The 11,859-nt window shown below is 40.7% G+C and overlaps 1 protein-coding gene across 1 annotated transcript in view; it reads right to left on the bottom strand.

The window, feature by feature from the left end:
• Window positions 1-5,100: 5,100 nt before the first annotated feature.
• Window positions 5,101-11,859, bottom strand: part of cacng7a (calcium channel, voltage-dependent, gamma subunit 7a) — a 71,358-nt gene continuing 64,599 nt past the window's right edge. The window contains exon 6 of the mRNA XM_033636257.2: window positions 5,101-6,109. Coding sequence (XP_033492148.1) covers window positions 5,588-6,109 — 522 coding nt within the window. The 3' untranslated portion in view covers window positions 5,101-5,587. The remainder of the gene's footprint in view (window positions 6,110-11,859) is intronic.

Below are 11,859 nucleotides of genomic sequence, written 5' to 3'. Positions count from 1 at the left end.
GAAGAAAATGTTGGCATTGTATGTTTCTGCAGACCACAGAAATGTTAAATTTGCAGACCACCACTCGAAACCAGCAAACACCAAAACTGGTTGTCCTCACTCTGTTTCCAGTGGCTTTTTAGCCACCAAAATTTGGTGTTTTTTAGCAACTCATCACTGTGTTTCTACCAGGGATAATGCCACAAAAAATGCTTGTATTTTACAGACTTTACCAGCAGGTTTTGTGACACTAAAAACTGGTATTTCAAGCCAAAAGGTGTCCATTTCCAAACTATAAATTAGTGCTTTTTGTGCCTAAACCTAAATACGCATTAACCACAGCATTGTTGAAATGTAAATTTTCAATGTCTGCTATGTAATGGCATATAAATTCAACATATCCATGAAAAATATACTGCCAACATTTATTCTGGTGATTGGTTTATGTTTTCTGGAGTCTCGTATGTGGACTATCCAGGGGTCAGATGTGCAAAACACATACGTGCTGCTAATGTAAAGGTGTAAAGCCAACTGAAGCCTGACTAGCTAAATAGACTGGACTAGACTGGACATTTCTTCTCTGCTTGTTGTATTTTAAGGTAAAAGGAGAGATTAAAATGTCAGTCTCATTTAAAAGAAAATTGAATTGTTTTGAAATAACTGACTTGACCTTTTGTGCTTTGTAATCATATTTAGTATGCAAAACAGAATATGGCTTAGATGGATCTATAGCGTTGGATTTGGAAAGGGTTTTCGGAGATTCCATCTCTGTCACTACAAGGCTAGTTAGTAGCCACGAGCTTATTTGAAATTGCTTGTGTTGGTATTTGAGCAAACCGAGGGCATTTCAAAAATGTAAAATGTGAATACAAGATGCACTTTCCTTTTAGTCTGGCGCTCCATTCTGTCAATGAGCTTTAGCGCCACATTTTAAACCATAAGTTCAAAAGTGGGTTGTGAGTCCATTCTGAATGGACCAGGAGTGACTCGCAAACATGTAATTTGTAAAGAAAAAACAAAAAAGAACAAAAAAAACCTCTTTATTTTGAAGTGCCATGAATTTCAAACACCTTCTATTTTGAAGTGCCATTTCCTGCTGTAGACTGGTGACTAACAAAAAAATGCTTACCAGACACAGCAAACCAGCTCAAAGATATGGCCAAACGCAAGTATGATGCTGAGTGTATTAAATTGTGTGGACCCTGAACTAATGACTCAGAGAAATTTGGACCCTGTGGCTGGACCAGTTGGGAACCACTTATTTAGAGGATGTGGAATTTTGGTGTTTTGTGTTGCAAATGTCTTTCCTTTTATTTTCTTTCAGCGTTGCTGACAGACAGCTGGCTAGACACATTAATATGCAGAAACATGGTGCCCATTGCCCATCGTCCAGTCTCCAATGGTTAGCTAGCCTTGGCTACTCTACACTGCACACCATTTGGGTCAGGTGGTGTCCCTTCCCACGGCACTGTGGAAACATGGTAGTCCCCTGTAGCCCTGGTGAGTAAGAGGCTTCATTTTTAGCCGCAAAAACCTTCTGCATTATCAACTTATGTATGTTAGTACCACTAGCTGTGCTGACACAGCTAACAATGCCAACACAGTTAACAATGCTAAAGGGGTAAAAAATTAAGCTACTTACTCAGGGCAACCTGGGGGGAGATCAGTACAATGTTTCTGCAGCAAAGTCGTCCCGCCACCATGGTTTGGCCCTGCAATAGCCCCCATGCAATCCAGGTGGTGCACTGTTTGGAGCAGTCAAGGCTCGCTTACCAGTGTAACATGATTACCTCATTAGCTTTGTTCTTAATGTGGTAGCAAAGCATAGTTCTAGGACTACTACTAAGCTGAAAAGTAGCAAACTTAACCTGTAGACCAATATGTAATTGGTTAACAATTGTCTCAGTAGTTAAACGTAGTGATGGCCAAATGAAGCCTCATGAAGCATTTTCTTTATTTTATAAGCCCACTAGATGGCGCTTTTTTTCAACAAAAGATTGAAAATACATTGAATTGCCATTCTTTGAGCCTCCCTTTTTAAACCAAGTGCGCCATCTAGTGGGCTCATAAAATAAAGAAAATGCTTCATGAGGCTTCATTTGGCCATCACTAGTTAAACATAGACATCACTTCCTAGGGCAAACCAGGGGTCTGTAATATAATTTTACCTGGGGCCCTGTAGTGGATTAATCTAACCACGGTCTTGAAAAGTTTTCATTGGCTCATCAGACACTGAAGAGTGACCAAACTTTTCCTTGCACCAGCCCTGCTCCAATTGGCCAAACTCAGGGATTTTAATCAAATAGTACATTTCTTGAAGTAATCTTTCAGCTTATCACCAGACAAAGGGTCTTTTGCCTCTGAAGTAAATGTGATAAGGAATTGTCTGCACCCAAAAGATATTTGAGAAAAAAAAAACAACCTCTTACTTGAACTAATGGCAACTGAGCTACTGACCTTACTAAATGATTAAACCAGGTGATAAATTGGAATGCAAAGACATCTGTCACAGTATACTCAGGTTTTTAGTTTGTTTCCCATGTAAGCTCGTGTTCATCAAAGTGCCATTCCTATATTTCCATCTATTCTTTATATAAACCTCATATAGCCTATTCTTATGTAAAACCAGGAAGAGTTGGTCTCCATTTTAAATCTGTCAATTCAGGAAGTCATTCAAATAAACAAAAACAAAAAAAGGAATTATTCTGAACTGTTGGAAATAACGTCCATGTTGGAAATTAGCTAAGCTATAAAATATCAACTGAATGGATTCAAATGAAGTGCCATCTGAACCTGGCTTTAAGAGGTCTGGTTTCTTATATCAATATGTACAAACCTAAGAAATTTAATTCTCACTTCCAACAGCATCTCCAAGGCAGCCATTTTGATTGTACTGGTGATCACCGTGGAAACAGACAGTATCTGTTTGGTCAGTGCTTACGTTGCAGAAACCTCCTAAAGCTCCAACAGAAGCTTTCCAACTGCGCTCGGCACTTTATAAAGTCTCTCAATTTTGTCTTAAATTTCATCCCACAAAATGTTGAACATTCATCCCCAAAGCTTCCCTCTCAAAGTACAAACAGCTTAGAAAATTCAATAGCTAAAACACCTAAAACATACTGTGATATTTACACCCCATGGTCAACGTTCGGGATTAAGGTTTTGTAATATTTGTTTAAGCATGAGGAGGAGGAAGAATTTCTATACAGCTGAAGTATTAACCTCTATGCCTATACAGTTAACCTCTGATTGTGTATACAATAGTTGTGTTTGTAGGTCACCGTACATGAGCAACAGTTGTAAGCAATGTTGATTATTAATAACATGGACATTCTTTATAATATTAGCATTTTTCCAGTTATTTTTTAAACACAGTTTTTCATGAACAGGGTTGGGAACTTATACATGATGTCAAGTTTTAATCTTGAAATAAATATGGCGATTTGACGATAATGTAATTGTTACTAATTAAGCCATAAGTTACACTCACACAATGTTGGGAAACATGGGCTAAAAGTAAAATCTTGATATGTTTTCAACTACAATAATGTTTTCTTACACAACATTTATAAATGAATAAAATGAAGTGAATAAACAATTTAAATTTGAGCACATTAAAATGTGATGGTACTGATTGTTGTTTGATTATAGATTTGGTATCTGTGCTGTATATTGGCAGGTGTTTTTGTTTTTTTATCCATCAACTATGCTCTTTCAGTCCAGTCACAAGAAGAAAATGTAGGCACTGTATGTTTCTATAAAACATTGATATGTTACATTTGTACTTTTTATACATATCATATCAATGTTTTTAAAGTGATGTAGTATATGAGCTGACTTTGGCATTGGAAGGCAGGCTCTTCTCATGTAGTCTTCATACATTTTCCCATGAAAAGTAATGCACCAAAATTCATGCATAACCCACATATATGGGAAGTTTGCAATCACGTGATTAAAGTGCTTAACTTTACTTGCCCAGACCTAACCTTCATAACTTTATATTTAATTATGTAACTGTACGTTAAGGATGTAACGTAATTCCCCGGTGCTAATTTGTAGGCTATCATACAAACTGCTGCATGAGGATGAATTTGTATGTGTGCCTACCTAAAAGTAATTCACTAGAATGTATATATAACCCACGTAATCATAAAGGCTGTGATCATGCAACAAATGTGCTGAAGTGAGAAAGGAAGGAAGTAGTATAAAGAGCAAAATACGAAGGTTGAGGAGGTGGATGGACGAAACAAATACAGTACTTTCCCTCAGGAGACAGGGGTTTGTGTCCTGTGTGAAACCAAATGAACCAACCATGTATGTAACTTTAAGTACGTAACGTGATGATGCCCAACCATGATTCTTTTTCTAAACCCAAGCTAACCAGTGGGGAGGCTAATTTGTTGGGTGCTAATTTGTTAGATATCATACAAACCATTCATAAGATATCGTACAAACTGTTGTATAAGGATACATTGTGGGAAGCCGAGGTGAAAGTGGATGGCGTGACACCTAGACAAGATGCCTAACCAAGCTGCAGACCACTGTTCAAGACCAACAAACAACAAAACCAGGTCTTTTTTTTAACATGTCATTGCTGTTGCCACAAAAGGACATTGTTTTTGACCAAATGTTACCATGAAAAGTGATTGTTTTTACTGAGACAGTGCTGTGTTTCCAGCCAGGATAGTGCCACCAAAACTGGGTATTTAAAGCCAAAACATGATGTTTATCTAACTATAACCAAGTGATCTTTGTGCCTTTACATAACACACATTAACCACAGCATACATAATAATGTGCAAATGTAACATATTCATGCAGAAAAGTACAATGCCAGCATTTATTCTGGTGATTGGGTTGACTCATTCTTGGACACAAAAGCCACAGAAACAGCAGTCTATCTTTTAATTAATACTTCTGTCTTATTCATATGGGTTGCTCTCATGGTTTCAACATCTATTGACAAAGTAATTAAGAGATAATGAGGTAAGTTTCCCAACCATGTTCATGGAATTACAAAAAAGCTGTCAGATATTTTTTTGAATGTTTTTCAAGCAGGTATTCTTAGTCCTTGTTTAATGAAAATATAAAACATCTATTGCCCGATATACAGTTTAACTGTTTGTTCTTTTTGTCAGTGGAGTTTTGGAAATGATTCAGCTTCCTGTTTCCTGTGCTGCTTCACCCTGTTGCCTGTGTATCACAGCCCTGATGATGAATGTACCCATCAGAAACCCCACAAACATCTTGTTGCTACTAATCATCATATCCCTCACTCCTCCCCTCCCATGTTCCCTCCCAGCATGTTAAAAGTTTTGTTAAGTGTCTGTCTCCGTCTCGGGCTTGGCATCAGCAGTGAGTCATCCCCACCACCCACCTACTTCTCCTCCCCTCCTTCCCTCTTTTCTTTCCTCTTCTTTCCTCTTTTTGATCTCCTTAAACCTCACTCCTTCATCCACTCTGCTGCATGCCTCCTCCCACACGCTTCAAGGATACACGATTTGTGTTTGTGTGTTTGTGTATGTTGTCTTGTGGTGTTTAAGAGCTGTAACAGAGCCAATCTAATCCCCCCAGTTGTGTCCCCCCCCCCCTTTTCTGCGTATGTAGCCTAGCATGGTGAAGCGCTCATTCGCATGTGCGTGTGATAGCGAGGAGGAGGCACAGCTGAGGGTGGTGCCCCCATGGGCATTGACTGAGGCGGGGGCCCGCTTGGATGGGGATGGGGCTGAGGGTGGCCGTGGCCGTGGGATGCCCTGGGTAGGGTGGAGGTGGCGGCCAGGTGGAGGGGATGTGGGTAAGAGGAGGAGGTGGATGAGGAGGAGGCCGGCTGGAGCTGGTAGCTGGCTGCTGATGAAGGCCCAGAGGAAGAGGGTGTAGGCTGGGAGCTGCTCCCCCCCTTGGGTTGTGCCTGCGAAGGTGGGGTCTGGTTGAGCTGGATGGAGATGTCAGAGGAGACGTCAGAGGCGCTACGGCCACGCTGTGGTGGAGGCCAAGAGTCTGGATGGAGGAACTGGCCGCTGTAGTCACTGCATTCGGACATGCGGGGTCGGTAGAGGGCGGGATGAGGCCTGTACAGCTCCTCCTCGGCATAACGCTTCATGAAGAGATAGACGGACATCACTCCTGCACCCTGGGGGACATTGACACATGCAAAGATGCAGTGGTTACTGCAAGATCATATATAGTATGTTAAGTAAAAAAGGAGTATGTGCCAGTGCCATCTTGCGCAATTACGCATGAGGGTCACCACAGTATTTATATGTTTATGGCAATAAGTCTGATCAGACACCTGGCCTGAATTACAGCATGAACCAGTGGTATCCCTGTCCCAGAATACAATGTGTAATTTGAAATACTATTAAAAGATGAAAGTGTAATAGGCGAACACATTTCTTCATGCCGGTTTTGTCATGAACAGCACATGTCTAAGTAGGGCTGATGAAATGAGTGTAACGGTTGTGTTTAATGGCTGTATTTTGAGACATGATAAAAGCAATGGAAATATTTAGCTAAATAAATAAATATATTCCATGCAGTCGCGCCATCCTCTCCCCCTCCTGCGCTCACAGAGTGGACAATGAGACGTTAGAGGCAGTGCGGATTAAATACGTATTTAGAAAGAATTTCAATTTAGGATTTGAGTTGGATTTTACAACGTTTTTATGAAACAATTATCACTCACTCCAAGCGCAAAATAGGGCTGCTGGATTTAATTTCAATGATAACGTGGATCTAAGGTGGATATAGCGTGGCATTAAATTTGTGTGAGACATCAATAAAAATCTGACTCCACTTCTCCACCTCACCGTCTGCGTCGCCACTTCCCAGTGTCTCCAAAATGTGCGCACGCATGACTCAGAGTTTGCTTACAGGTGCGCACATTCTCCCGCTAAGTTTATTTTTATAAATCACAACCTTTGCGTGGTAAGTGGCGTATGCCACTTTCAAGCCCCGTTTTGTGCGTAAGCAGGCTTTATAAATGAGGCCCCAGGTCATTTTAAAATCTTTATCAACAAGGCAAATACATTTGTGGGTTTCTTCTGTGTCATTTGGCTGCTGATTTCCACAGTAGGTTTGGAGTGTGCCTCTGAAGAAGCTCACTTTGGAGGGCCATGTACCCCCTGATTCTGTGTTTACAAGGAATCAGGCAAATGGTAGCAGGCACACAGCCAATACCTTCTGGTCAGCACAGGGAAAACAAACAAACAGTCCAATGGGAGACCCTGAAGAAGACTTTGGTCGATATGCGTAGGTCTGTTTTGTTGCCTTTGCTCAAATAAAGTTACTTTATATATTTTTACCTGAAGATGGAGTGCCTCAGCATTTTTTCCTTGGTTGTCTGCATTTTTTACAAACAGCAGGACCTCCTTGGTTTTTCTTCCAAAACAGTCCAATGGATTGGCAGGATGGTAATATGAAACATGCATGACAATATGTTGCAATGGTGATGTCGAATGGAATAAAGTATATATATATGTTGTTGTTATAAATTAATGTAATTATTCTAGTAATGTCTAGTAATTCAGCTGCAGAGGGCAAAAAGTAAAAATGCCATCTACCGTTACCAGTGCCAGAATTCTCTACTGTCTTCACCTAATTTTACCACCCTGCTCTCGACCATGAAATTACATCTGGTTTGCTGCCTTCATCTGCCGGATTCCATCTGAACATGAGTAACGCGTCGTCCCACCCCTCTATATAAACAAGAATCAGGACACCCTATCCTTAGGGTGCATCTCATTTCCACCCCTTCCCCTTGGTTTTGCACATTCACGTGAGGGGTAGGGGTGTCTCAATTCTCATTTGGAGTAAGGGCTAGTGCCAAGACCGAGGGCAACATAGCCCTTGAAAAGATTCTGGAGGACCACACTTGAAAGAAAGGGGTTTTGAGGAATTTCGGATCATCCACTGCATAACCATCAAACAGACGGCCGGCAAAAGTTTTTTTTATGTAGCAATGGCTTTTCGATCTCCCAGAGAATCGCACAAATGTAAGTATTTTCAGCATTCTAATTGATATTACAATTACGGCACTCATGTTTCATGATACAATTGATACAATGTGAGACCCCTGCATTTTCATTTGTTTTTTGTCAACTCTTGTCACTTCTGCTGACGTAGCAGCCAGCTTGCGGGAAGGTATGATGACGCAAACGGTAATCGAGCGGTGTCTCATTTCTTAGGGGAACGTTTCTACCCTTAGCCTGCTCAACTCTGTACAGAGGGGCAAGGGGAAGATGCAAATGAAGGGGGAGGGGGAGGAGGAGAGGTAGGAATGAGAATTGAGATTCACCCTGAGACATCAATGCACAACACGGAGGGGTAAGGGCTGAGTAGGATGGGCGAGGGGACTGGGCTTTCACCACGCCCATCAGTGATGTCATTGTGTACTGACACACCATGCTGTACTCTTCTATTTCATTGCAGCAAGATGGGGAGTTAAATCAGTGACAGTCAGCATACACAAGAGTTTCAGGAGACAATAATTTGCTCTGTCAACTTTACACATGAAATTTAGTTTACTCAGCCTGTGGAAAGAACTGTGGCCCTCAGAGGAACTTTCTAAAGTCTGAGCAAATCACCCTGATGATGTCATCATTGGGCTTGAAGATTTCAAGTTTATAACAGAGAGCCAGTTGAAAACTGTAGGAATGTCTGAAAGTGGCAGGCATTTACCAATGAGAAGAGTGAAAGATGCCAATGAGGTGCACTATGGGAAATTTAGGATCCTGCATTTTTGGAGTTTGACCCATACAAGGGACTAAAAATAATTATTTTCTAACTTGTCACTCATAAATCCAACAACTTTTTTGAGGTGCAATACTAATTTTAAATAAACAAACATTTAAACATTTCCATCAATTAAATATGTTTAGAGGATTGTGAATCCCAGGAGAAGGTCTGGGTTCTTTTGAGTGCTTTGGAGTTTTTATTACTGATTTTATGTTGCTTTTATGCACTGAATGGGTTTCTATTTGTGTGTATCCCTCTTGGATTTTATTACTCACTCCGGCGGGCACTTCATATTTCACAAAACATTTATGGTTTTGTTATGCTCTTATTTTGTGTTGTGTTATTTTTTTAGTATATTGACAGCAGGTAGATACTATATTCCAAAACAAGAGACCATAAAGTTATCTTCTTAAAATGTGTCAGTATTATACATGTTTTCAAATCAAATAAATAGATAGACCCCTATTAGCTACTGGCTATAATTTTGTTTGAAATTGGAGATATTATAAACAGTTATGGAGTTTATGATAGATACTCTGCAAATAAATTGGATCCGATAAAGAAATGAAGACATCAAACAGGGCTGAGAGTGTCTGCTGGGGAACAGAAATTGAGACAGGGAGAGAGGGAGAGAGGGAGAGAGAGAGAGAGAGAGAGAGAGAGAGAGAGAGAGAGAGAGAGAGAGAGAGAGAAGAAACCACAGTCTATTTTCATCAATGAAAACACAACACGAGCAAATCAAGCTGCAGATTTCTCAGCATATTCCCTGATGCAAAGGGCTTTTATAAAACATCAGAATCAGCCTCCCTAAACTGCAACACACTGCCATCAGGAGGGGAGAAAATTAAATAAATCCATAAGAAATGTTACAGAGAGTTGACAAAAAGGCTCGGCGCTCGGCGGTGGAATGAGCCATTATCAAAAATGTATTCATGTTTTCACCCGGGCATCCGCTGAGCATTCACAGCTCATTCACTATTCATCCACAACATCATTGCTACAACGGCCCTGAAACTTTAGATGCTGATGAATGTGTTTGTGTATCTGAGTGGGTGTGTGTGAGAGCGAAGTAGTGTTTTTAAATGGGTGTTTGTGGAGAAAAAAAAATCATGTTTTGTCGCTCCAGTACAGATTAGAAGAAGTGAAGAAAACCAGAAAAAAGAAGGAGGAGGAGGAGACGGGAGGAGACAAGAGAAGACAAGAGCGGATTGATAGGAAACAAAGGGAACAGAATAGGAGAGGAGGGACGACATTAAAAAAAGGAGGGGAAGAAAGATGAAAGAACATAGGAGATAAAAGAAGAAGAAAAGAGAAACAATAATCAAGGATTAGAGAGTGGAGGATGAAAGAAGAGAAGACACCACCAGAGGATAAGAGGGGGAGACTGAAGTAAGATAGGAGGATATAAGACAAGGAGAGAAGGGAGGAGGTGATAAGACAAAAGGAGAAAGAGGAGAGAGATGGAGGAGATACATGAGTACAGTGAGGAAAGAAAAGAGGATTTGTAACAAAACAGTAAAGAAGAAGAAGAGAAAAGATAAAAATAGACAGTGAAGATAAATATGCAACTTTATTGGCATGGAAGAGGAGAGAAGAGAGGGAAGGAGAGAGAGAGAGGACAAAAGACAACATTGGAAATAAAAGGGCAGGAAAAGAAAAGGTGAGGAGAAGGAAGAGGAAAGGAGAAGTAATGTAAATGTGGAAGAGGTAAAGAAAAGATGAATATAGATGATCAAGAAAAATTGGCAACTTCATAGGGATGGAAGAGGAGAAAAGTGTTGGGATTCACAGGACCACAGATGATTTATCATTTGGTAAAATCTAAACTGGAGATTTAAAGGCTTTTTCCTCTGCATGCTCTTTGTTCTCCAAACAAAGAGAGCTATGTGACACCCATCTCCACAGGAGATCTCACCTCACACCTCAGTGAGACTCAAGTCCCAAAACTTGATTGGACAGGACCTTTACAGTGGCACGTGACTCTGATGTCACAGGCATCTGTAGATCTGTGCTCCCTTCCAACAGATCTCTCTCTTGCTCTCCAGTTGTTGAACAGCTAACACCTCTTTCCGGCTGGGCCTGGAACAGCAGAGGCCCAGACCTCTGCTCCATAGCCCCAAACCACTAAAGGGAGGGCAATTGATCACAGACTCTCTTGCAAACACAAGGTTTGCAACTAGCTTTCCAGCAACAAGGAACTAAGTGAGTTAGCACCCAGCGTCTAACTCTGCTAAACCCTGAGTGACCAGCTTCCTCGGAGTTTCACCTTTGGAACAAAGGATGCAACAAAGACTGCATCTTGAACCATCTTCCCAGTCTTCTTCTGCCGGCTAACAAAGCAGTACACCACCAAGTGACTCTTTCTCCCATCCATTCAAGGATCGGTATCGTAGCAACTGGGCATAGCTTATCACAGCTTTACAGGCTAAGCAAGACTGTTTAACTTGTTGTATGTGATTTGATGCTGTTTACTGAGTTATTGTTGTGATAGTTTGCAGTTGGGTCATTGATTAGTTGGCTTCGCCAAAGCTAAGTGTTTAGTTTGCTAATACTGTTCACAAACAGATTCTTGCACCCAACTAAACAATCTCTGCACTAATCCAGACCGTCTGCAACACATGTCACATTGACATAGACTCATTAACAAACAGGCTTTCAACAGAGCTGCACCCAAACAGGCATCTCAAAGTTCCCGCTTCTTTTCCTTTGTCTTTGTCCTGACCACACGGTCAGACAAATACTCCCCCGACCTGAAGCCAGCCTTGATTCGGCCATTTTGGTAGTTCTCTGTTGTCAGCCATTTTGTTTTGTAGGCCAAACGCCTCCTTGATCACCACACCCGCCTTTGTCTTTCTTTCTCTTTTCGCTCTCTCACACACACAACATACATATACACACCAAGCTTGTATATAGTTAGTTAGAATTTGTGTGTTTTGGTTTGCTTTGCTAATTTGTGAATAAATATAATTCTTTGGAATCATACCTGCTGTCTGTTTAATGTTGCACAAGAGCGAATGAATAGTCAACCTCTGCTGCGTCAAGAACTCTGAAATCCTTCAGGCGTTACTGTTAATTCTGGTTGTTGTCATTAATTTAATTATTAATCAAAACTCCAAATTAATAGTTTAGCCTATTTTATGAGACTGA

Source organism: Epinephelus lanceolatus, chromosome 16, assembly GCF_041903045.1.
Source record: "Epinephelus lanceolatus isolate andai-2023 chromosome 16, ASM4190304v1, whole genome shotgun sequence".
In the NCBI taxonomy this organism is placed as follows: domain Eukaryota; kingdom Metazoa; phylum Chordata; class Actinopteri; order Perciformes; family Serranidae; genus Epinephelus; species Epinephelus lanceolatus.
This window is presented reverse-complemented; position numbering and strand designations above follow the sequence as displayed.